The sequence below is a fragment of the Phascolarctos cinereus genome, unplaced genomic scaffold (genome assembly GCF_003287225.1).
Source record: "Phascolarctos cinereus isolate Bilbo 61053 unplaced genomic scaffold, phaCin_HiC Scaffold_5;HRSCAF=322, whole genome shotgun sequence".
Classification (NCBI taxonomy): Eukaryota; Metazoa; Chordata; class Mammalia; order Diprotodontia; family Phascolarctidae; genus Phascolarctos; species Phascolarctos cinereus.
In genome coordinates, this window is record NW_027555958.1 from 150373777 (window position 1) to 150401553 (window position 27777).

General features: G+C 38.0%; 1 protein-coding gene across 1 annotated transcript in view; it reads left to right on the plus strand.

Annotated features, from left to right (window-relative positions):
- Nucleotides 1-27777, plus strand: part of SLC22A16 (solute carrier family 22 member 16) — a 59436-nt gene that overhangs the window by 1577 nt on the left and 30082 nt on the right. The window contains exons 2-3 of the mRNA XM_021008228.2: nt 21299-21775; nt 25254-25371. Of these exons, the coding sequence (XP_020863887.1) occupies nt 21299-21775; nt 25254-25371 (595 nt within the window). The remainder of the gene's footprint in view (nt 1-21298; nt 21776-25253; nt 25372-27777) is intronic.

The window sequence follows — 27777 nt, forward strand, 5'->3', positions numbered from 1 at the left end:
GACTTGAATTCAGGTTCTCCTGACTCCAGGGCTGGTGCTCTATTGGCTATGCCACTTAGACACCCTGTACCTTCAATTTTAAAGCAGGTGCTTTAATGATTACACAGAAGAGAGAAAAGGACCTGACCAACTATTTCTTCTTTTAGAAGCATTAAATCTTATGGAGTGCTACTGAGGGACAGGAAGAGCATCTCAGCTGTCTGCTGGGGAAGAGGTAGTGACAATTCAGAGAGTATAGTCATTTTAAGCCCATGACAGCAGGGACCAAGTTTTATTTAACATTTTTATCTTTTCCCCAGGGTTTGGGTTTGGGTTGTTTTGTTTTGTTTGTTGGAATTCTGTTGGAGAGAGATCAGAGGAAGTGGACAGGTAGGGCTTGACATTGGTCAGTTGGACAAAGATGGCTTACACAGGTCAAACCAAGTGGCCTTACTTAGTGAGCCAACAGAAATGTGTGTATGGTGTATTTAACACCTGAATAAATGGTGCCTATTTCTCATCCTTATGTTCTCTCTTTGTGTAATAAAAGATTTACTTCTGTATACCTGCCTCTGTTCTCAGGATGATGCCAAACAATTTTGGGAAAACAGACATGTACAGGTGGGATACAGTCAAGATTTCACCTTAATATGATTTAAGAAAGTGTCTACAAATATATGTGTTGAAAAAACAACAGGGGTCATATGTCCTAGCACCCAAAGTGAAATGGATTGAGGTTGTCCAAAGAAACATATCTGGAGTAGAAATCCATTTAATCTAGTAACCTATAATAATGACAGTCATTTGAATAGCTTCAAAGTTTGCCAAACCCTTTTCTTCCATTATTTCATTTAAGTTTTACAACAACCCTATGAGGTACGGAATACAGGTTTTATTTATCTGCATTTTATAGATGAAAAATTGAAGCTCTGAGTGATTTAGTTGGGGGGAGAGGGGAGGGTGTTTCACAACTAGAAAGTATCAGAGGTATGGTTTGGATCCTGGACTAGCAGACTTATCATCCCTATGCAAATTACACCAGATCTGTATATCCATCCCTTGATGCGCTCCTGAATTCTAGTCCCACGTCACAATTTGTCTATTGGACATTGCCCGTGCTGGATTACCTATTTTTGTTGTTCAGTCATTTCAGTCATGTGTGACTGTTTGTGACCGTATTTGGGGTTTTCTTGGCAGAGATACTGGAATGGCTTGTCAAATTCACTGTTTTCAAAACTCCTTATGTTTCCCACCAAACCCACCACTTTCCAATGTCCTATTTCTGTGGAGGGTGATACCATCCTTCGAAACCTATATTCCATCACCTTCACCTATATTCACAACCACCTTCTGACCACGATTCTAACTCTGTGACATATCTCTCTTCGTTCTCCTCTCAACTCATAACTACTACAATGACTTCCTCATTGGGTTCTCTGCCTCAAGTCTTTCCTATCTGTCCTCCACACAGTAGCCAGTGATATTCCTAAAGCACAGATCTGAACATATGGCTGCCTCTTTGAAAAATTCCAGTGGCACCCTACTGTCTCTAGAGTAAAATACCAGCTTTCCTGTATACATTTAAAAGCCCTTCATAGTTTGACTTCAATTCTTTCTTTTTCAACATTAGTTTATTTAATTTTAAATTCATTTTTTATGAACAAAAACCTGTTTATCTCCCTTGCATTTCCTTCAATGAAAAAGAACTCTTGAACAATTATACATAGTCAAGCAAAACAAATTCTTCACATTTGTCATATCCAAAAATATGTATTTCTCATTGTATACATTTTATACCCAATTCCTTATGGAATCCCCTACCCCCACACTCCCATTGCCTTGCTGTCAGGAAGGAACCAAACAGTTATTAAACTCCTAATATGTTCCAGGCACTGTGCTAAATGCTTAACAAATATTATTTCATTTGCTCTCATAACAACCAGGGTGCTTATTATTATCTCCATTTTACAGATAAACAAACTGAGACAGAGATGAAATCAATTGCCCAGGGTCACACAATTGCCCAGTAAGTGTCTGAGGCCAGATTTGAAAACTCAGGTCTAATAATTCTAGGCCTAGAAGTCACTGCCTCTCCTAGCTGCCTCAGGAGGCGAGTAGCATGCTTCATCATTGGTCCTCTGTTATAGTGGCCCAATTTAACATTTCCAGACTTAATAATAATGTGTAAACATTGCTCTACTTCATGCAAGCTACGTTCCCCCCAAATTGCCTGATTTGCTATCTTTCACTCAAGACATTGCATCTCCAGTTTCTGAGCCTTTGCATAGATTGTGTCCTTTTCCTGCAATGCCCTTCCTCTCAGATCCACCTTCTAAAGGACCTCCTTTTCTAACATCCTATATGAAGTCTCTCCTGATCACTACCATCCCCTCTCCCACAGCTGTTAGTGCCTCCTTTACACCAAAATGGCCTTCTATTATATTTACTTTGTATGCATTTTATATTATTTGCATATTTGTTGTTTTCCCCATCTTGGTGCTTAGCACAGTGCCTGGCACATAGAAGGCACTTAATGCTTATTGGCTGACTGGTAGAGTATTTTTGTCTTTATATTCCCAGTGACTTGCATGTTGTAGTTTATTGGGAAGAACCAAGTATTGTACTCTTGTTTCAATGGAGTAGTTTTTGTGAGGGAGGTGGGTTGGGATAATCCTTCCATAGCAGATTGCACTGTCAAGCATACTGGTGTTTCCCTGGCTGTCGTACTTGTTTCTTTTCCTTTTAAGATATCTTTTTATATTATTGGAAAGAATGGGTGATTTCCGTTGACTTGGTGCATTGGAGGGGGTGGTGGGATGGGTGGAAGGAAGACCCCACTGAGGGAAAACAAGGAATGTAACATTGGGACAGAGGTCATAGGAGAACCACAGAGATGATTAAAGAGTTGGAAAAGAGGATCTTTGGGAAAAGGTTAAAGGACTTAGTTTTGTTTTTTGCAGAAGCTCAAAGACTAAATATTTTCCCAAGCATATGAAGAGTTTTCATAAAATGGTGGTGGTTAACTGTTGGTTCCCTTGGTCAAGAAACAGAAGAAATAAGTATATGAATAATATAATATATCTATGTTATATATAAAAATAACATTTTATAGAGTGATGGTTGAAAGTCAGATTGAGGAAGGTTAGAAGTATCTTTCTGGTAGCTCTATGAAAAAAGAAAGAAAGAAACAAGGTAGTTTAGAAATAGCTTTATTTAGAGTTTGAATAAGATGTTAGAAGGCATCTCTCTCTTGTCTTCCCCTAATCAGAATGTATGCTTCTTGAGGACCAGGACCATTTTTCTTTTGTATTAATATAAGGCTTAGCACAGTGCTTGGCACATAGTAAGTGATTAATAAATGCTTTTCATTCCTTATCTAGTTTCCAGATCTCGTCAGTTCTATTGTCACTACAGCTTTAATATCTATCCCCTTTCTCTCCATTGATAATTCAGGCTATCACTCCTTACCTTCACCCTAGCTGGTGATAGTCACAATAAAAATCTTGTTGGTTAGTTGATTGATTAATTGGACTATTGTATTCCCTAGTAGAATGTAAGCTCCTTTTGTTGTTGTTGTTGTCTAGTTTCAGTTTAGCACTGTACCTGGCTCACAGCTCTGTGGCATTTGTTGTTGTTAAATAGTTCAATTCATCCTCATCAATATAAAATCTTATTGTGATTGTGTCTTATTTCCTAATAGACTTGTAAGTTGTAGGAGGGCAGCGATCATATCTGATTCCAACTGCAGCTTGGTTTCCATTGTCCTACACTGACTTCTCCATACAAAGAATACCTCATTTCCATCTGACATCAAAAATACACACACACACACACACACACACACACACATGAATGAGTTACCAGGATTCAAATTTGAACTGTAATTTTTCTAATAGTTCTTCTACTCAAATTGGTGTAAAGAAGTTTACCTAGCTAAATGTCCTGTTTACGGATGTGTGTATGGTTGATGAGGAATAGCTTAGGGTGGGCTGATTGAAAACCATTTATTAAAGCAGTCTGGAAACTAAAGAGGGAAGTGGGATACAGTTATCCCTTCCCCATCTCAACTTTCCCCATCACGGTTTCAATATATCTCGGGTCGGCAAAAGAAATTAAATGGGAATTTTTGGGGAGTTTTGCAGAAGCCACAGAAAACACACGAAAGCCAGCAGAGGACACAAGAGCCTATGACTGAATACTTAACCCAAATTTTACAATTTTACAATAAAATTTTATAATTGTACCATAAGTATACACTCCATAAAAGAAAAAGAAAAAAATCAGCCTTTTCTCATATGGAGGGAGGGCCAAAATTTTTTACTCAGATTTTCCAGATCATGGGAGCGCTGTGCCCCTAACCCCTGTGATGTGGAATGGAGAACTGGATGAAACAAAGTGGCAACTTCTTGTCATTATTTGTTTTTTTTTTTACACTCTCCATATAACTGAATGGAGTTAAGCCTGTTTCTTCATCTGCCCTATTTGTTTGTCTTTCAGAGTAGTTATGAAGATTAGATGAAATGATATGTAGAAAAAGACTTTGTAAATTATCATTGTACTGCCAAAGTGATCTTCCTAAAGTACAGGTCTGACTGTATCTCTCCCACCCCCTACTCATTAAACTCCAGTGGCTCTTCATTACCTTTAGTATCAAATATAAAATCCTCTGTATGCTATTCAATGTCCTTTACAACTTGGCTTCTTCCTACCTTTTCTGTCTTTCATTTTGATCTCCTCCACTCACTGTATGATCCAGCTATGCTGACTGGCCTATTGACAGTTTGTGAAACATGTCACTCCATCTCCCGATTCCTAACTTCACACTAGCTGTCTCCCAGGCCTTGAATTCTCTCCCTTCTTCTCTCTGCCTTTTGACTTCCCTTCCTTTCAAGACTTGAGCTCACATCCAGCCTTTTCCACTCTCTCTACCCTACTTCCCCCCAGATCTTTCCATCTAATATTCCTTTTCATTTCTTCTGTACACACACATACACACACACACACACACACACACACACACACATACCCCACGGAGCATCACTCATGAGTTAGTTACATGTTGTCTTCCCCATTAAATACTGAGCTCCTTAAAGGAAGGGACCGTGTTTTTGCCTTTCTTTGCACTTATCGTGGTGCTTGACACAGAATAAGTGTCTGATAAATGTTGCCTGACTGATAGTAATGTTGGGTGAAGAAGAAAGGCGGTATTAGTGATAAGGGCCCTGGACTTGTTGGCAAACTAGGGTTTAAGTCCTGCTTCTGAAACTACGTAGAAGGCAAGTCACTTAGCCAGAGTTAGTTTCCTCGGCTCTTAAATAGGGATCATGCTGAAAGTATCAACCTTATAGGGTTGTGAGGAAGGGGCTTTATGAATCTTAGAGTGCTCTAGAAAGGTTTCTTGGTTGGTGTTTTCAGCAATCATATAGTCTTGTGCCTTGTTATTTCCTTACTTTCCTCTCTGTCTTCCCACTCCACTTTTTTTTCCCTTTAATCCCCTAGACTGCTTATCCTCGTCTCTTATACCCATTTCCATCAAATAGCATAAGTGACAGTTTTTGAAATGTGTAGTCAGCTGTGTCTTGGCTATGTTTACTTTTGCACCATAGTTGATGCCCAGAATAAAGATAAAGTTGGAGAAAAATGAATCAGTCTCAAATAGTTAGTATTTTCCTATTGTCCGGTTCCAAAGGGTTCTAAACTCTTGGTGTAGGGAAAGAAGACTAGACCTGGGCTCCAAATCACTGTTTGGGACCACAGTCAATTCACTTTTCCTCACCAAACCTCAGTGTCATCAGTACCATCCACCTCACATTGGTTAGGAGGAACTCCCAGGTTGCTGAAAAAAATGCGAATTATTCTCATAACTTTCTTATTCAAACATTCTTATGAGATTAGCAGGAAGCAAGTATTTTCTAAGTTTGGAAAACAGCATATGAGATGAAAGTAATTTGGCCTAAGGCACTTAATTTACAGTCTGGAGTTTTACGTAGAAATAGATTGAGATCCCCCAGTTTTTTCTCTGACAGAAGAAACTTCCTATCTCTTTCCCCTCCATAACCAGGTCCTCCCCCCCGTGGTTGCTTCCACAATTGAAATGTAGACAATGTTACAACTCATTATTTTAGATAACTGACTACTACAATTCATTTTGTCACATTGTTCAACTACATTTTTGTTACTTTTAAAAAATCATCCAGTGATTTAAAAGCTGCCTGGAATGAAAAAGGCATGGAGAAAGGAAATACACTGTTGTATGTGAGGGACAGCTGGTCCAGGTTGGCTAACTGAAGGGGATTAATATATGATAACAATGGAAAGGTGGGTTGTAAGGGACTTTAAATGCCAAACAGAGGTGATTTTATTTAATCTTAGAGGTAATAGGAATTTATTGAGCTGGGAAGTGACATAATTAGATCTGTACTTTAGGAATATTACTTTGGCTACTATGGGGAAGATGGTCTTTTAGCTTAGGGGCTAGTCTCTCTTTGATTAGGCTTAGATCTCACCTCGTTTTCCTCCTAGTTGGTTCCAGGAGTGAGCTCTACCTCCCTTTCCTCTCCCAACCTCCTCATTCCCCTAAGCAGGAGCAAGGGGAGGAAGGTTACAAAGAGACAAATTTAGGCTTGATGTTAGGAAAACCTCCCAGCAATAAGGGCTTTTCAAAGGTGAAATGGGCTGCCTAGAGAAGTGGTGGGGTTCCTCTTCTTGGAGGTCTTTTGTCAGAGGTTTGACTATTTGTCAGGTCTGTTTAGGGGATTCCTTTTGGGTATGGGGCAGACTAGAAAGCCGATGAAATGCCTTCCAGCACTAAAATTCTGTGCTCAGCTTTACTAGTTCCTAGATATTCATCTCTTTCCTTAGTTCTCAAATTTGTTTTTTCCAGTTGATTATGTGGCAATTGCTTCATTAGCGGATGGCATCACCATCCATCACCTGATGGTATGCAGCTTAATGCTGTCTTAGCTTTGAAGCTTTCAGTTAAGTACACCAGCTTCTTTGGAAATGGGAGGTATAGAGGAGGAAATGGGGTCGTAGAGAAGGTGAAGTCACTGTCTTCCAGCTTTCATCTTCTCATCTGTAAAATGATGGGAGGGGTAAAGGGGTGAGGATGGAAGTTGGACTAGATATGTTCTAAAGCCTCCCAGGGCTAGTATTCCGTGATTCTCCATGATGTGATGAAGAACATTTGGCCTAGATTTTCCAGCTGAAATATTTTCCTTTTCTTCCAGATTAATAGGTCAGAAAAAATCTGAGGAATAGAGCAAAATGCTAGCTTGTTTTCCCAGTTCTCTCGAATTGGTTTTAAATTTGACAACCTAGGCAAACCTTGTTTGATAAAATAATTGAGGTTTCTCTTGAATACATTCAAATTCTTTGTTTCCCTCTGAATCTACAGTGGCATTAAAACTGTTTTCTATTGTAAACAGGTTGCATTTATGTGTTTGAAGTGGACACTCACTGTATGTATAATTCTAGTTCTTAGTTCTGATCATTTTATTTTTGACTCTATGATTTCTCATTTATGAGGGTGGTTCATTCTTTAGTACCTATTGTGACTTATTAGTGGCTTCTTACCTAGTACAATTTTTTCCCATGCTTTCCATAAATTCTCTATAGAGTACCTATACCTGCTGGAATATCAGAGTAATTTCACTGAGTCTTTTAATATTTCATGGATTGTAGTGTAGCACTCAGGTTGTCCCTCTGTCATCTTTTGCTCTTGATAGGCAGGTAAATGTTGTGATGGGTAGAACATGGAACCTGGAGTTAGGAAGACCTGAATTCAGATCCGGCCTAAGACATGACTTTGGGCAAGTCATTTCAACTCTTGTTGCCTTAATTTCCTCATCTGTAAAATGGGAATAATAATAGCATCTACCTCCCAGGGCTGTTGTGAAAATCAGTAATGAGATAATGTGTCCTGATTGTAAGGGCAATGTGTATTCCATCTTTATTCCTAATCAAAAGTCATTCAAGTGATGAAACATTTATTTCAGTGGATCTGGGATCTGTGTCAATTTCCTCCCTCCATTGTTACAACCCTTTTTTGCTTTCTCATCCCTTGGGATTCTTTTTCCTGTTCCTTCAGAGACTCATCACAGAGCATCTACCCAGATGTGTGATTTTTTTGATGTTGTATGGTCAGGATGTCTCAGTTGCTGAAGAATTGAAGTCATTAACCAAAGGAAAATGGAGAAAAACCCTAGGAGAGGGATGTGTGTGTGTGTGTGTGTGTGTGTGTGTGTGTGTGTGTGCATAGTGTGGGCTGTGATTTCCTCAAGCACATGCTAATGTCTCAAAAAGATTTATTTCAATACTGCGTGTCTCATTTTTAAAGTATGTATTTTAAGTAAAGTTAATTTTAAAAATTAAGTTTTGGTTCCTTTAATTTGATGAATAAAATGTCATGATAAAATATTCAATAAATGAAAAATATGAATTCTATGGGTGCATACTGTAATGAAACTTGCTATGCATGCATGGTAGGCACAAGCAGACTGCAACATATTTCTAAGGGTGACCTATGCATGCTTAAGAAGTGCTGAAAAGAATACTATCGGACTGCTTATGTAAGAGAATGAGGGAACACAGATGGTAAATGTTTAACATGTGTGTTAAACAGGTGCATATTAAATCTAAAAACCAAAACAAAAACAAACAGCCCTGGAATTCCAAACTTACATAACAAAGAATATTCCTCTTCTCATGTATTTCTGGTTTTGTTCTCCAGTCACCCTCTAGGGGGCACTTAGTAAGGCTCATAGGCATTTTTTGATGTATCTCCTTGTGTGGCTGGCAAGTGCTCTATAGTCAGTGGCTGCTCAGCAGATACTTGTGACCAACTTTTTAAAAGCCATTTTGAAATCTGATATATTATTCTTGCTGTATGGAATACTTTCTCTTCTTATCCTTCTTTTGTATTTCTCTCCTGTGCAAATTTTTCCCCTTCTCCCTCCCTAGTTGATGGTAGAGTAGCCCAGGAAAATGTTTGTCAAATTGAAACTAATAATCAATACAAATTGGTCAGGATTAGCTTTCTCAGAGGCTATGTAAATAGATTTTTTAAAGTCCTGATGCTCATGTTATTTTATGCATTGATAAATTTTGTTTTGGTGAATAACTTCCCAATAAACTACTCCTCTCTAAACTCTCCCAGAAACAAACACTTAAGTTAAATTGTATAAAGTTAGAGACTGTTAGCAAAAGCAGCTTTTCCCCAGGCTTGCCAGGGTGGGGCAGGTGGGTTCATATAAATGTGGAAACTCCCAACACTGGTACAAATGAGCAACTCCTCTGTAATTTGTAGTTTTGGATGGTTAACTGAGACACTGAGAGGTTATATGACTTGCCAATAGTTACATAGCTTTTATGTGTCAGAGGCAGGACTTTAAGCCTCTTATAGTTCACAATTCCTTAAGAAAAAAGAAAACAATATGTTTTAGTCAATTGGCACCCACATTGATTATTGTATTTGACTTGAATTCTGAATTCTTTTTGTGTTGTTTTTATTCCTCTTGTTGTAGTCATTATAGATCTTGTTGATCTGTACCAATTCACACTGTTCTTCCCACATTTCTCTTAATTCGTCATATCCATCCTTTGTGCCATGATGGTATTCCATTATATTCACATGCCTCAATCTACTCATCCATTCCCCAAATATTAGGCATACACTTGTTTCCTGCTTTTTGCTATTATGACTGCTTTTATGACTATTTCAGCACATGATGGTATGGGTTCTTTCTATTATTGACCTTCTTGAGTATAAATGAATTGTTAATGAAACAAGTCTTCTCTTTTTCTAGTATACCAATCTAAGATATTAACCAGTTTAAAATAAGCTGTGACTTAGTCATCTGTATTGTAGGTTGGCTAATAAAAAGGTGCCATAACTGAGTCAGACTGGAAGCGTTATTCTTTGCTACTAGGATATACTTTCCCAGTGGATTAGACACGAGTGCTCAGAGTGCACTCTAAACTCCATGATGACCATCACCTTTCATCAATGTGATCCTTGGCTGAAGAATTATAGGAGAGGTTTGTGTAATAATGATATTAGTTACCATTAATATCACCCTTTGCTGTTTTTTGGAGCACTTTAAAAGCCATTATCCCTTTTTTAAGGTAAATAACTCTTTATCCCTGATAGGACTCTGCCATTTTCCTTTGTGTATCACCACTTTCTTTACTGAGAAAGGGAAAAGTTTAAGGACGGAAAGTGAATTAATGGTCTCCTTGGCAGAAGTTTAGAAGATGAGCCATTATTTTCTCATCAAACTCTGCACAATAAAATGAGAGCTTTTTAGCTCTCAACTTCTTAGACTTCATACCTCTCCATTGGCTTAGTTTAAAAAAACAGACAAAAAGGTCCATCAAGGTAAAGAGTATCTTAACTCTTGAGAAGGTGGTTGATTAGCCTACTTCCCTTTGTGCAAAGTACTGCTTATTATCTTCACTAAAGGAATATTTCTGAAAGTCTAAAGTATTCCCTACACCTTCAATAAGAACTTAAAAATTTTTATTCTCAACTGTGTTTGGAGAGGAAGCATGGCATTTTAGAGGAGAGCTGGCATAATTTTTAGAGAGCTAAAAGACTTGGATTCAGATTCAACCCCTGTCATTTATAGCTTTGTGATCTTGGGCTAGTCACTTAATCCTTCTTGCCTCAGTTTCATCATCTATAAAATGAGCTGGAAAAGGAAAAGGCAAACCATTCCAGCATCTCTCTGGTATCTTGCCAAGAAACCCTGAAAGGGGTTAGAAAGAGTTGGACATGACTGAAATGAGCACTAAGAAATGCTCTAGGCAACTGTCTCAGACTTTGAGTTGCAGAGAAGTTGGTAGAGGGAGTTTCCTCATTTAAAATCCCTGAAGCAGTGAAATCACAAGTCCAGTACCTGTTCTTGTCCAATATTAAAATTTAACAGAAATTAGTTTGAGCATTCAGTAGGCAACTTATTTAATCCTTCTGAACTTTAGTTTTCTCTCTGTAAAATGAGGTTGATAATTACATTACTGATTTCATCTCATAGGATAATTGTGGGGAAAGTTATAGGAATCATAAACTTTACACATTAGGGCAGCTAGGTGGTACAGTGTATAGAGCCCTGGGCCTGGAGTCAGAAAGACCTGAGTTCAAATCTGGCCTCAGACAGTAGTTGTGTGACCCTGGGCAAGTCACCTTAACCCTGCTTGCCTCAGTTTCCTTATGTGTAAAATGAACTGGAGAAGGAAATGGCAAACCACTCTGGTATTTTTGTCAAGAAAACCCCAAATGGGGTCACAAAGAGTTGGGCATGACTGAAACTACTGAACAAACTTTACACGTGAGTTTGTTGCTCTAGTTTTGTATGGTTAGCTGTTTTATATTGAATTAATAATGCAAAACATGTAATAAAGTACTTTACAAATTACGGGTAGTGACTACCTTTGGTTCTAATTTGACATTGACAGTGTGGCTAATTGAGGAGGGAAAGGAGCAAATAACATGGTGGAAGAAAAGAATGAAGGAAAAAAATGACATAAATTCTTTACCATTCATAAAAGGGAGTAGGAAAGGGTGGAAAGGGGAATCATTGATCTAGAGGAAATTGCAGTGGTTATATGATCCAAGCCCCTGCTTTTACAGATGAAGAAGGAGACCCAAGGAGAAGAAGTGATTTGCCCAAGGTCGTAAATGAATCATCGAAGTGGGATTTGAATCTAAGTTTTCTGACTACAAAGCCAGTACTTTTTCTAGTGTACTAGGGCTTCTTGATAAAGGAAAAATTGAAATGGGGTAGAAGAAAAGGAACCAAATAGATGAGAGGAAGAAATCAAAAGGTTTGCACTTAGAAACCTAGCCTGGTCTAGGAAGGAAAGAAAAAACATTTATCAACCATCTATGGCCAGGAACTCTGTAAGCACTTTACAAATATTATCTTAATTGATCATCACAATCCTGGGTGGTAAGGGCTCTTATTAATTGCAGCAAAACTCTATATCCTAAAGAACCTGGAGCTACATATTTAGGCATACCTCATTTTATTGTGCTTTGCATATATTGCATTTTTTATGAATTGAAGGTTTGTGGCAACCCTGCATCAAGCAAGTCTACTGGTGCCATTTTTCCCCCCGGCAAAATGTGTTCATATCATGTCTCTGTGTCATATTTTGGTAATTTTCACAGTATTTCAAACTTTTTCATTATTATTATACTATCTGTTATGGTGATCTGTGATTCAGTGATCTCTGAAGTTACTATTGTAATTGTTTTGGGGCATCACCATATTAGACAGTAAACTTCATCAATAAATGGGTGTATTCTGACTATACTGACTGTCCTTTCTGTCCCCCATTTCTATCTCTCATCTTGAGCCTCCCTATTCCCTAAGTTACAACAATATTGAAATTGGGCCAATTAATATGGCCTCTACATTGGCCTCTAAGCATTGAAGTGAAAGAAAGAGTCCATTGATTTAGTAAACTTCATTGTTTTTTTTTTAAAATTTTATTCATTTTAAGCTTAAATAAAAAAAAACAAGGAAAAAAGAACATTGCCACGTATACAGCAGAACATAGAGGATTCAATATAAAACCATAAATTTCCATTTCACACTGTTTCAAAAATAGTTTCAAAAAACTATTTAATAAATATTACACATTATTTTCAAAGCTACCCAGCTTTTCTGTGCTTCCCTCTAAGTTTCCTTTAGTTCTCTGCTGCTCCCTCCCTCTCAACCCTACAGAGGCTACAGTTAAAGACAAATATACAGTTAAAGACACATGTGCGTGCACACACACACACACACACACACATATATATATAAGTATATAAATATATGTATATATGTAAAACCATACTATACATATTTTTATCTATGAGTTCTTTCTCTCCAGAGATGGATAGCATCTTCCTTCATAGGTCCAAGTCTTTCCATGTTTTCTAAAATCAACCAGTTCATCATTTCTTATAGCACAGTAGTATTCCATCACAATCATAAACCACAACTTATTCAGCCATTCCCAGTTGAAGGGCATCTATCTTTTTAACCAATCTGAGGTGTAATATGATATCTCAAAATGATTTTAATTTGCATTTCTCTCATTAATAATGATTTAGATCTGCCTCCAGGGCTTGCTGTTTGTTGATTCAATGAAATCTGCCTAGAGGTGTTTTTGCACTTCATCCCTCAGCCCCAAGAAGTAGGGTCTTTCTTGAGGTCCTCTCAAGTTGTCTTAGGAGGACAACTGCTTTACCCTGACTTTATCTATTTCTGCTGTTCAAAATTCACTTTGAGGCAATGGTCTTTTTTGGGGAGGGAATTTGGAGAACCTGGAATTTTCTGACCTACTCTGCCATCTTCCCAGAATCCTCTCCATTGTTGTCTTATTTTAAGAAATTGTCACAGCCACCCTTCAGCAACCACCACCCTGATAAGTCAGCAGCCAAACACTGAGGTAAGACCCTCCATCAAAAGATTACAACTTGCTGAAGTCTCAGATGATGGTTAGCATTTTTTAGCAATAAAATATTTTAAAATTAAGGTGTGTAGGTTTTTTTTTAAAGACGTAATACTATTGCACACTTAATAGACAATTGTTATCATTCAGTCTTTTTCAGTTGTGTCTGACTCTTCATGACCCCATTTGGGGTTTTCCTGGTGAAGATACTTGAGTGGTCCAGTTTCTTCTCCAGCCCATTTTGTGGATGAGGAAACTAAGGCAAACAGGGTTAAATAGCTTGCCCAAAGTCACAAAGCTAGTAAGGGTCTGAGGTGAGATTTGAACTTAGGAAGAAGGGTCTTCCTGACTCAGCTCTGGCACTCTACCCATTACACCAGCTAGCTGCTCTTACTGGACTATAGTATAATATAAACATAATTTTTATATGCACTGGGAAACAAAAAAATTCACGTGACTCATTTTATTGAAATATTTGCTTTATTGCAGTGGTCCATCCAGAACTGAACCTGCAATATCTCTGAGTTATGCCTGTAATTCCTACCTAGTGTTTTTGGGTTGAAAAATTAGACACATGAAAGTCAGAGAGAAAAAGAGATGAAAATATAATCAAAGGAAAAATGAATTAGCTGGAAGTATTTTTTTGTCTTGAAATCTTAATCTCAAACAGGCTGACTTCAGAAAAACCTGGAAAGACTTATATGGTCTGATGCTGAGTGAAGTGAGCAGAACCAAGGGGATTTTGTACACAATAACAGCCACGTTATGCAATGACTAATATTGTTAAACTGAACCCTTCTTAGCATTACAAGGCCTCCAGAGGCCTTGGGATGGAAAATGCTGTCCACATCCAAAGAAAGAACTATGGAAGTCGAATCGCTATCACTTATTTTTACCTTCTGTTGAGTTTTGTTTCATCTTTCTGATGGTTCCTCCTATTGGTTTTAATTTTTACTTACAACTTCACTAATGTGAAAATATGTTTAATGGGTATGTAAATGTAAAGCCTATGTCAGATTGTGCGCCGTCTTGGGGAGGGTGGGGGGGGAGGAAGGGGGAGAAAAATTTTCAACTCAAAAGCATGTGGAAGTGATTGTTGATAAATCAAAATAAATTAATACAATTAAAAAAAAAAGAAATCTTAATCTTAACAGGAAGAAATCATTATCCCAGAAGATGACAAATAGTAAACAGTTGGCAGGCCCAATGTTGCATCAGTATGAATGTATTATTTTCTTCATTATATTTTCTTTGGCTGGACTCTTGACTTCAACCCATTATTTTCCCTGCTGAACTTAAAAATGCATGAAGGAAATAATAGTTTTCCATTGGAGGCATCCTGAATTTAGTGGGAAACTGGAACCTCACAGTCTTAATTTCCATCCTGTACAAATGCCTGTGGTCTAGGGAAAGAGGATGCTTTTAATAACTTTGAGCATTGGATGCAAAATCAAAGGGGAAAAAAGCCTTAATTTCAGGATGAATTTTACATTTTCTTTTCATTTTAATAATTTTGTATCTTTCTATTAGTACTGCATGAAAGCCAGGAAAATTTGTCATTCTATTTCCTTTAGTTTTTCATAAACTCATAGAATCTCAGGGTTAAAATGGACAAATCTCAGGGTTAAGAGGTCATCTGATCTAACTTGTATCTGAATAGGAATACCCTTTAAAATCTCCTTGACAAATGGACATCCAACTCTGCTGGAAGACCCTGACTGGGCTGGATGTTCACTGCCTACAAAAGGAAGCCAATTCTACTTTTGAGTTGCTCCTCTAGTTAGAAAGTTTTTCATTGTAGTGAACCAAAATCTGTACTTCTGTAATTTCTAGCCATTCCTTCCCCCTTTGCCCTTGGTTCCAAGCCCCTAAAACTTGATCCCGTTTCTATATGACAGCCTTTCAAAACTTGAAGATAGCTATCATCCACCCCTTATCAAACCGTGGGGAAGTAGTAAGGTATAGTTGTGGAATGAACACTGATTTTGGCTGCACCTGGGACCTGAATTCAAGTTAAGTTACTTAGAATTAATGGTCTCTAAGATCCTTTCTGGTTCTAAACACATGATCCTCTAAATTTTCTCTTCTCAAGGCTTGAGTTCACATCGCACCTCAGACACTAGCTTCAGGATCCTGAGGAAATCACTTGGTTTCCTCATTTGCAAAATGGTGCTCATAACATCCTTGCAGGATTTTTGGGGAGGTTCAAATGAAAAAACATATACAATGCTTTGCAAACCTCAAAGCACTATATAAATACTATCACCACCACCACCACCACCACCACCACCACCACCACTACTACCACCACCATCCCCCCTGGGGTGAATACCCCAAATTTCTTAAACAGATCCTTGCATACTAGGATTTCCAGTACTTTCATTCTCCTCTGGCCAGACTACTGCTTTCCACTGCCCTGCCTAAAATGTGGCCAGAACTAGTACTTCAGATATAGAATCTCCAGATCAGAATGCAGCAGGATCACCACCTTCCTCATTGTGTTAATGTAGTCTGAGATTACATTGCTGTTGTTGTTTAGTTGTGTCTGACTGTGACCCCATTTGGGGTTTTCTTGGCAAAGACACTAGAGTGGTTTGCCATTTCCTTCTCCAGCTCATTTTACAGGTATGGCAAACAGAGTAAAGTGACTTGCTCATCATCACACAGGTAGTAAGTGTCTGAGGCCAGATTTGAACTCAGGAAGATGAATCTTCCTGACTCCCAACCCTGGCACTCTATTCATCAAGCAACTTCACTGCCCTAGAAGGATAAGAACGAGGAATAGCTAATAGTTCATGTAGGCAAAATATTTGGATAAAAATGAAAAATTTAAACTGTGTTAATTGGCCATAGCAGCTGGAAATTTCTTGTGGTTTTTAGAAATGTGAGCTCCAGAGTGTTGTCTGGATATGTCTTAACAATGTCTTTTATGCACTCAGTTCAAGGTCTAAAGTTTGTCTATTTGTTATGCATTCAAATAAACCTTGACACTTTGGATTAATGATTTTATTTGAGTAACTTCTCCTGGATTTTTATCTTCTGTCTTTCTTTTGTATGCCTTTCCAAAAACTCTCCATAGAATATTTGCCAAAAAAATGCTGTAGGTCTTCCCAGGTTTCTTTTAATATCTTATATAAACTAACTTACCACTCAGACTATAGGAAACATTTTAATAAAATATAATCCTTTATCCCAAATCCTTCCTTTTTAAAAAAAAACAAACCCCCTAATATTATTAGATTCTTTAGGCATTAATGAAAGGACAAGAAAGATATCTGTCATAAATTCACAGATTTAGAGCTAGGAAGGAAGTTAGGGGTCATGTGATCCAACTCTCTAACTCTACAGATGAGGAAACTGAGGCCCACAGAGGTTAAGAGAGTTGCTGAGGTTTGAATCCAGGTCTTCTGACTTGAAGTCCAATATTTTTAGTCCACGTACCCTGCTACCTCTCAGCTGTTCCTTTCTCACTATATTGTCTTAGTCCTTGACCTGGTACTTCCAGAAACTTCGGACAAAATTTAAATGTGTGTGTTTTTGGGAGAAATGTCCTTTCCAGACAGACCACAAACTATTCAAGTTAGGTCTAGAGCTGCAATCATTTCTTGTGTTTTAGAGATGTTTTGAACCTATGGACACTCTCCATCTCTCTGTCTCTGTCTGTCTGTCTCTCTTTCTCTCTCTCTCTCTCTCTCTCTCTCTCTCTCTCTCTCACACACACACACACACACACGCACACACGCGCACACACACACACACACACACACCACACACACACACACACACACAAAACCAACCAGTGAAGGTCAGATGAGTAGGATGAAGCTGTCTAAAGGTGTCCAAACAACCAATCATCCAGTTGTTTTTCCATTATTTCAAACAACTGATTTGATTTATTTTTCACTGAAATGTCAAATTCCATTTGTGTTGTGTAGATATAGCCTCAATGTCAAGTAAAATATAAATCAGAGAGAAGGTGCTGGATTTGGGGTCAGAGGACATTGTGTCTAGTCTCAGTTCTGGAGTTTATTTTGTGTAGGAACCTGGTAACTTATTTCTCCTCTCTTGACCTCACTCACCTGTAAAATGAAGGAGGTTGGACTAGTTTACACTAGGGTTAAAGAACAAGCATATTACCAATTTGACTCACAAATCTGCTTCATAAAAGATGAAAACTTGGAAATGAAGGTGAAATTATAGTAGGCTATTATTTTGGGAGGTTTCTCAAGAGGTTCATGTGATCTTTTTAAGAAAAGGCTTAACATAGGCATTAGATTGGGCAACAGAAGTTGTGTCTGATATTGCTGAAACTGAACAAGTATCATTTCTTTCATTTCTATGCAGTTTTATCCAGCAGACAGATTAGCTTATGGAAACTGAGTTCAGGAAAGAAACATAAAAGTAACGGATATTGTACCTTTGACTTATGTGTAGTACCTTTCAGAGCTGTAACTAGACTGGGGTTAATCGGAGCTCTGCTCCAGGGTACTAACATTTAGAGGGAATGCAAATTTAAAAATAATGATTTTAAAAGAGTATACAATTTAAATTTCTGTTAAATTTACATTTTAAAAAATGCTTCATTGATGCTCTTTTGAAAAGGACTGCTATCATTTCTCAGAAACTCTTCTAATTCCTCTGCCCATAATAGAACCTTCCTTCATAACAAAAAGAAAAATGAGCAAAACATTAAGTTGGCTATATTTGAAAATGTCTGCCTCATTCTGTACCTATAGCCTACTGTCTTTGCTGAGAGGCAGGAGGCATGCTGTATCATCAGTCCTCTGAAGTTGTAATTAGTCACTGCAATAAAAATGTTAAAGTCTTTCATTTTAAAAAATATAACAGAATTGTAGTTATCATGTACGTTGTTCTCCTGGTTCTGATTATTTTGCTCTGTATCACTTCTTTATATCTCAAATTGATTTTTCAGAATTTTTGCATCAGTTCACACCTCTATTGACAGTGTGCTAATTTTCCCATAATCCTTATAGCACTGACCATTTTCATCTTTTGTCATTTTAACTAGTCTGATGGGTATGAGGTTAATTCGATTTTCTTTTATTAGTGATGTGGAACATTGAATTATATGATTATTGATAGCTTACATTTCTATTTTTTAAAACTGCCCATTTTATATCTCTTAAGGACTGTTGTGAAGGGGCTCTTGTTCTCGTATTCTCACAGATGCCAACATTTCTGATAAAGCTTTGATATCTAAGATACATATATATGCATATACACACACATATGTGTGAGATACAAAGATATTCTTTTCCTATTGTAGCTTTACTAGTTTTGCATATAAACTTTTAAAGTGACTTCGGATAATTTAAATTTAATAGTAACAAAATATAATTTTATTATATTTATATTTTGATTGAACATGCATTCTGGGGCCTCTTTCCCCTAGATGGAAGATGGAAATGTCCTGGGTCCTCACCTATCACTGAATTGGGTTTGTCATGATTCTTTCTATTATTTTCGCATCATGACTTATAAAGTTGACATGTTGGAGTTTTCTTTGTTCTACATGCCCTACATGCCAGAATTGCTAGCTATAGTTCTTGTTGTACCTTTAGCTCAAAGTCATCAAAGTGTCATTATTTCTTTCTTGTGATGTAGTGAATTTGGCACAAACCCATTATATTATCATCACCATCATCATCATCACTACTATATTGACTACAGAGGAAACACTTTATAATGCTGGTGTATTTTTGGTTTTGTAATTCTTATAGGATCATAGATTTAGAGTTTCAAAGGAACTTCAAGATTGTCTGCTTCCTTGTATGCTGGTTTTTTTGTACTAAGGAAATCAGGAAGTTATAGTTATGTCAGTGGTCCAAATCTTTAGTCCCTAGAGACAAAGAAGACTTGAGAATGGTTTTTAAAAAAAGATCGGTTAATTATAAAGCGTTTATTCTCTTTCCCTCCATTTCCCTATTCTCAATTAAACAAAAAAGAAAAAAATGAAACCCTTAGATAAATATTCATAGTCAAGTGAAACAAATTCTGTCATTGGCTGCGTTAAAAAATAAAGGTAGTGTTCTGCATTTTGAGTCTATCACCTTTCTGAAAGGAGGTAGCATATTTCATCTTTAGTCTTCAAGGATGGTTTCAATATCTTTTCTTATTTTAATTCAGTATTTTATTTTCCCTCAATTATATGTAAAAACAATTTTTAACATTCTTTTAAAAATTTTTTTTAGTTCCAAATTCTCTTTCTCTCCCCACCCCCTTATTGAGAAGGCAAGTAATTTGATCTAGATTATGCATGTGTAATCACGCAAAACATACTTCCATATTAGTCATGTTGTCAAAGAAAACATAGACCAAGAACAAAACCACCCAAGAAAAATGAAGAAAGTTTAAAAAGTATGCTTTGATCTGTATTTAGACTCCATCATTCTTTCTCTGGGAATGGATAACATTTTTTCGTCATAAATCCTTCAGAGTTGTCTTGAATCATTGTATTGCCGAGAATAGCTAAGTCATTCACAGTTGATCATCTTACATTATTGCTGTTACTGTGTACAATGTTTTCCTGGTTCTACTCTCTTCACTCAGCATCAGTTCGTGTAAGTTTTCCCAGGTTTTTCCAAAGTTTGCCTGCTCATAATTTCTTATAGCACAATAGTATTTATTCTATTACATTTATATACCACAACATGTTCAACCATCCCCCAGTTGATGGGCATCCCCTCAATTTCTAATTCTTTTGCCACCACAAAAAGAGATGCTATATATTTTTTTGTCTTTTTCTTTTCTTTTTTTAAAATTTCTTTGGTATATAGACCTAGTAGCGCTATTTCTGGGTCAAGGGGCATGCACAGTTTCATGCCCCTTTGGTCATAGTTCCAAATTGCTCTCAGAATTGTTCAATCAGTTCACAAGTCCACTAACATGCATTAGAATCCAAATTTTCCCATATCCCCTCCAACACATTTGACATTTTTTCTGTCATATTAGCCAATCTAATGGGTATAGTGTGATACCTTAGTCTTTTTAATGTGCATTTCTCTAATCAATAGTGATTTAGAGCATTTCTTCATATGACTATAGATACCTTTGATATCTTCATCTGAAAACTACCTGTTCATATTCTTTACCATTTATTAATTGGGAAAAGACTTGTATTCTTATAAATTTGACTCCGTTCTCTATTTATTGGAGAGAGAGAGGCTGAAGGAAAGAAAAGGGCTGGGGAAAGAGACTGAGAAGCAAGGAGAGACTTCCAGGGAGAGGAAGAGGAATAAAGAAGGAATCAGAGAGAAAAAGGGAAAGGAGACTCCAGGAGAGAGAAGAATTTAGAGAAGGAGAGGAAAGAAGAGAGACATAGCAAGAATTATAGAATTCCATGAGAAAGAAATAAGGGAGCACCAGGAGCCTAATGGGAGACAGTGTGGTGCAGAGGAAAGAGACCTGGGTCTAGAGTCAGAGTCCTCATCTGTAGAATGAAAGATCTTTAAGTTTTCTTTCACCCTTAAATTTATGATTCTATGAACTGGAGGTGAAATGGCCCTGAGTAAGAAGAGTCAAAGATATAATATTGATGACAAATATTATCATATACATCAATACAAAGAATATTGATGTCTCCTCTTAGTGGAGGAGACAAAATGTGAAGACAAGCTTTGCCTCCTCAATAATTCTGGGTAAGCCTACCTTGATAGGGAAGATATCTTCTATTTCCTTTAGTAATGATGAACAGCTGTGAAGGGTTCTCCCCTGACTTCCATAAATTGATTTGCCACCATTAGAGATTGACCTTCTCCATGGAATAAATTTGATTTCCAAACCAGAGGTATCTCTGATTTGGGAGATCTTCTATGTTTCAGTGAGAAGTTATTAACCATCTTTTCCTCTCTTGCAGATTTCAGGCATTTATCTATTTTGCATCAGTCTTCCAAACCATCTCTTGTGGCATCCATTACTTGGCTTCTGTGTTCATGGCTGTTACCCCCAAGTTTTCCTGTGGGGTCTTGGGGAACATAAGTCAGGTCCTCCTTTATAATTCATCTAGCCTGAAGATAGAGGATGCCTGGGCGCTGTTCACACCAGACAAAGAGGATTACATGGTAGTGCAGCTGCAGAATGGAGATGTTTGGGAACTTGCTCAGTGCAGCAGGTCCAAAAGGGAGCACCCTTATTTTGAACACCATTATGATGGTAACAAATCCAACTTTCCTTGCACTGAAGGCTACTTTTATGACCAGACCAAGTGGAAGAGCACCGTGGTGACTGAATGGGATCTGGTCTGTCACCGGGAATGGTTTGCAAAATCCGTTCAACCTACTTTCATGCTTGGAGTCCTTCTGGGAGCAGTAATTTTTGGTGATCTTTCAGATAGGTAAAGTATAGATATTATACCTTTGCAACACAATATCTGTACAAACTTCTACAGCCTCATTTAGTGTGTGCTCAAATGTTTTTCTAGCAATTCTTTCACCAAGTTTGTCACCCAGATTTATCTACTAGGAAGTATGAGTTAGGATTATTTAAACTTTTTACACTGATAAAAGATAGTCGTTGATGAATTTCCTGGTCCCATTTTCCTCAATGTCCTTACCATATGAGACCTAAGAGGAACAATATTAAATATGAGATCTTACCTAATTTTAAAAGTTTTTACTTTAATACTTCCATGGATTTGTCATCTCATCAATGTGGGTACTCTGTCCAAGGGTACATCCTTTCTTATCCAGAGTGGCACATTTATGCTCACAACAAACCCTGAGAGGTCAGTGCAGACAGAAGTTAAATGACATTTCTCTAAGTCATGTAGTAAGTGTCTCAGGCCTAATTTGAACTCAGGTCTTCCTGACTCTAGCTCCAGTGCTCCATCCACTGTGCTACTTAGGATAAGAAAGTATCCAGGGGTAGGGAACCTGTGGCCTTGAGGTCACATGTGACTCTCTAGGTCCTTAAGGGCAGCCCTTTGACCGAATCCAAATTATAGGGATACTAGGAAGATAGGAAGGTTAAGAAAAGCGTTAATGTTAAACAGAGGACTTTATCTTGGAGGCAACAGTTAACCACTGCAGATTATTGAGTGGGGTTTGGGTCAGTGTGGAGAAGGTGACATAGTCATTCTTACAATGAAGAAAAACCACTTTGGAAGCTCAGGAGAGAATGGATTGAAGTTCATTCTTGAGACTTGAGGCAGGGAGAACACAATTAGAAACTGTTTAGTGAGGTATGAATTCAGTCAAAGGGCCACACTTGAGGACCTAAAGGGCTGCAGGTTCCCACCCCTGCCATGATACCCTTGGATTGAGTACCCACATTGAGGAGAGTGTTAAAGTAAAAGCTATTAAAATTAGGTAGGATCTCATATTTATGTAAAAGGTCTCTGAAATGACTATATCAATTCAAAAAGCATTTATTAAGTTCCTAAGCATGCTAAGCAATGTGCTAGATTCTGGGGATGCCAAAACAGAACAGCCCCCTTCCTCGGGGAGTTCCCGTTCTAACACAGAAAACAAATATAGGTAGAGTAGATAGAAAGTAATCTGACAGAGGAAGGCTGTAGCAGCTTCAGGCATAGAGAAGGTGGGATTTGAGCTGAGTCTTGAAGGAAGCCACGAAAGCTAAGATGCAGAGGTGAAAAGGGAGCACATTCTAGGTATGGAGGACAGCCAGTGCAAAGATATGGAGTAGGAGATGGAGTTTTGTATACAAGAAATAGAAACTAGCTAGATCATGAAGTATGTGAATGGCAGTAACATGTAGGGAGGCTAGAAAGATGGGAAGGTTAAGAAAAACATTAAATGTTAAACAGAGGACTTTATCCTGGAGGTAATAATGAACCACTGGAGATTAAGGAGTGGGAGTTGGGTCAGTGTGGGAAAGGTGACCTGGTCATTCTTACAATGCAGAAAAACCACTTTGGAAGCTCAGTAGAGAATGGATTGGAGTTCATTCTTGAGACTTGAGGCAGGGAGACCAATTAGAATGTTAATGTAATAATCTAGGTGAGAGGTGCTGGTGAGGTCCTGAACTAAGGTTGGAGTTGTATGAGAGGAGAGGAGGCAAAGTACATGAGAAATGTCATGAAGAGAAAAATGATAAGATCTGGAGGTGGTTTAGATTTGTGGTGTGAGTAAGGATGAGGACTTGAGGGTGAAGCAGTGGGGAGATCAGGAAAGGCTTTATATAGAAAATGGCTCTTGAATTAAATTTTGAAGGAAACTAGGGTTTCTGAGATGTGAAGGTTAGGAGAGAGGGCATTTCATGCTTGGGGAGCAGTCAGCAAGCACAAAGGCACAAAGATGTAGGTTCGTATGTCCTGTGAAAGGAACAGGAAACAGGCCACTTTGGGTGGATTATGGAGTGTGTGACGGGCAAGAATAGAGAGAGCTGGAAGGATGGATTGGAGCCAGATTGGGAAGGGTTTTACTAGCCAAACAGACAAGTTTATACTTGACTCTAGAACCAATAGGGAATCGCTGGAGTTTATTGAGGAGGGGAATGACATAATGATGATGATGATGATAACAATGACAATAATAGTAATAATAATAACAATAATGATGATAGCAATGATGATAATGATAATTAACATATATAATGCTTTAAGGTTTGCAAATGATAATTAACATATATAATGCTTTAAGGTTTGCAAAATGCTTCATCTATGTCATCTCAACTGACCCTCACAACAACTCAGAAGTAGGGGCTATTATTATCCCATTTTACAGATGGGGAAACTGTAGCTGAGAGAAGTTAAATGACTTGCCCAGGGTCACAGAGCTAAGAGGTGTCTGAATAGTAGGTCAATCCAGTTTTTCCTGCCTTTAAGTCTAGTTCTATACTCACTATGTAATTTTACCTTTGTGGTCTATGCTTTGGGAAAATTTCTTTGTCAGCTGTGTGGCTGATGCATTGGAGAGGATGGAGATTCAAAGGTGAGATATCAATTAGGAGGCTGTTGGAATAGTTGTGATGAGACCTGATGAAGGCCTCAACTAGTGTGGTGGCTGTGTGAGTATAGAAAGGGGAACTGAGATAAGAGAGGTTGTGGAAATAGAACTGAGAACACTTGGCAACTAATTACATATGTCATTGCTGTTGTTTGTCCTTTGTTCTCAAAGAGGACCATGACATCATGGAGGTGATGCCATGACATGAAAGGGAATTGGATTTAAGTGAGGGAGGGCTGTGCAAAGTCACCAGCCTCACTTTTTCCTCCTTCTGAATCCGGTGGCCAGATACACAACAGGATGACTGGAGATGGCCCCAGATGTGGTGGAAGACCTTGGCATTTTAAAGCTAAGGTCTTTAGCAAGTCTCAGTTTGATTGAGGCAACACCCATTTAGTGTTTAAAGCTAGGTAGAAAAATGAGACAAAGAATGGCCTCTTTAATGCGGAGGGAGGGAGGGAAGGAGAGAGGCAGAGAGAGAGAGAGAGAGAGAGAGAGAGAGAGAGGAGAGAGAGAGAGAGAGAGAGAGAGAGAGAAACATAGAGGGAGAGAGACAGAGAGGGAGACAAGAGACACACACATATACACACACACACACACACACACAGAGAAATTATGTGAGAGAGAGAATGGGGGGGAGGAAAGAGATTGAGAGAGAGAAATTGAGAAAGTCAGAGATAATGTGTTGTTCTCTTATATGTGTATTATCTGATTAGGCAATGCTTTCTTAGAAATTGGAAGGTAAGCCTGTTTTAGAAGCAAAGAAGTACCAGCTCTGTCCTGTCAGGGACCTGTCACATTCTTTATTGATTAATATATATTGTGACATTTGTACATGACAAATGGAGTCGCTGTTTAATGTCATTGTATACCAATGCTTTGTTTCTTCCATTGTGTGATTTTCAGGTTAGGAAGGCGGTTTGTGATGTGGTTGACAAGCACTGGGCAGTTCTTCCTGGGAGTAGCGGTGGCTTTTACATTTGACTATTACAGTTTCATAGCTGTACGCGTTCTTCTTGCTATGGTGAGTGTCTGGAAAAAATACGACTCTTCCATTCTGGCATGTTTCTTAATTTAAGCTTAGTTGTGTCATACTGTAGGTCACAGAAAATCAGAAAATTGAAACCTATATTTTACAAGAAGCCTTCTATGGCAAGGGTGGGGAACCTGTGGCCTTGAGACCACATGTGGCCCCCTAAGTCCTCAAGTGCAGCCCTTTGACGGAATCCAGGGCCGTTGACCGAATCAAAGCCACAGGTAGTGTCGAGGCCACAGGTTTCCCACTCTGTCCTATTGTTTCTTACACCTCAGATTTGTCCCTTTCTCTCCAAAGCTGCCACTTTACATAGAATAATAAAAGGCAATATTGGTGCAGAATTTTGAGGTTTGCAAAGTGCTTTACCTAAGTAAAGTATAATTTCATTTGGTCTTCCACAGCTAACCTGTGAGGTAAGTGCTACTATCCTTCCCATTTTATAAATAAAAAAAAACTGAGGCTAAGAGCAAGTAAATGACTTACTTATCCAGGGTCACAGAATCAGCAAAGTATAAAGCACATTTCATTTGAGTATATATTAAAGGAATTTTATTGTTTTAAGGTGAATATTTATGGAATATTCAGTCATAAAGAATATTGTCTTTATTAAAGGAAAGAAACTAAAACAACTAAATTGTAAAAATTAACTACTAAATTTTACTTAAACAATAAACAAAATACTAATTTTTTTTGAGACATTAAGGTATGCCCAGGCAACTATATACGCATGCTGATACTAGCAAGTAAGTTTCTGAGGCAAACTGTTTTGGTTTTGTTTTGTTGTTTTGGTTGGGCAATAGGGGTTAAGTGACTTTTCCAGGGTCACATAGCTAGTAAGCATTATGTGTCTGAGCCCAGGTTTGAACTCAGGTCCTCCTGAATCCAGGGCCAGTGCTCTATCCACTGTGCCACCCAGCTGCCCCCCTGAGGTAAACTTTGAAGCCAGGTCTTCCTGATTCCTTTCCCAGCACTCTACCCATGATTCTACTCTGTCTCTCATCTGTCCTTTATAGTTTCCTTATATGGTAAGGGTTAGTGGCTTCCTACAGGTATCCACTCAGGAGAAAGTAAGATCCTTGAGCCCAGAGACTATTTTTTTCTCTTTAGTCTTCCTAACCTTAGCACCAAATGCAGTGCCTTACACATAGTGGCACTTCATAAATGTTGGATTGAATTCCATGTACTTTACCAAAAATTTATACTTGGGCATTATCTTCCTGTTTTGCTGTTAGTATATCAAGATAAGGTGGTTCCTCTAAAATTGCAACTGCAGTTGACTTAGTGGTGGAGAGATTTGGAAGTGGAGAATTGGGGCAGTAATTATGTGCTTCTGAAGCCCCCTTTGCCACCAACATTAATCAAAGAAGTCATGTGACTTATCGTGTGCCCTTAAGAATTTCCCATTAGTTTAATATAAGAATTGGACTTTTTTAAAAAAACAACTCATCTTACATTTCCAAAAGTTACACATGGCTTAAAACCCAAGATCTAAGTATTTTGTGGGACAGTGGAAAGAATGCTGGATTTACAACGAACAGACCTGGATTCAGTTCCCATTTCTGTCGCTTACCACCTGTGTGACCTTGGGCAAGTTACTTAATCTCTCTGGTTCCCAGTTTGTTTATCTATAAAATCAGGTGGTTGGACAAGATGGTCTTCAAGGTCCATTCTGACATTAAATCTCTCCTATCATCTTTGTCACCATAAGGCCCACGTATACCCAGCAAACTCTTTTGGTCTATGACAAGTGAGCTGCCAATATGTTTGCTTGCCTTGTAACAAAATATTGTCCTGTTTATTCATGTTTAAAGATGGAATTCATTAAAATGAAAAATTGTTACTCAGTAGGCTGAGATTACTTCTATCCAATGATTAAAGAGTTGGCAGATACAGCCAGTGAAGAGGAATTAAGTATTAAGCCTTAGAGAAAAGACTTGGGGATGAGTTAATAATTTTCTCTTGGTCCATGAAGCCTTTTTATTAAAAAAATATTCTTTCATTATTCTCCTAACTCCACTAAAGACAAAATAAAAGGAAAATGTTCTTAAGCTGCAGGATGAGATCAAATGAAAAAGAAATGCTCTGATGGCAGGGCTCATTAAAGCAGCAGGACAGGTTAATAAGAATTTTTTTTTATCATTTCCTTTTCAGGCTAAATAACATAAATATCATCTTGACATCATATGGCTGTATAATAGGACAGGGTATCCTAGAGCCAGCATGAACCTACTCACCAGAGCTGATTATTAAAATTTCAGGGTGAGCATTTATATCTTGGAAATTGGCAAATGCTAAATAAAAATCAGGGCTTTTTAAAAATTGTTTTGTGGATTATTCAGACTTCAGAAAATGATGGGGGAAATGCAAAAAATGCAGATTAAGCTTAAATATGTG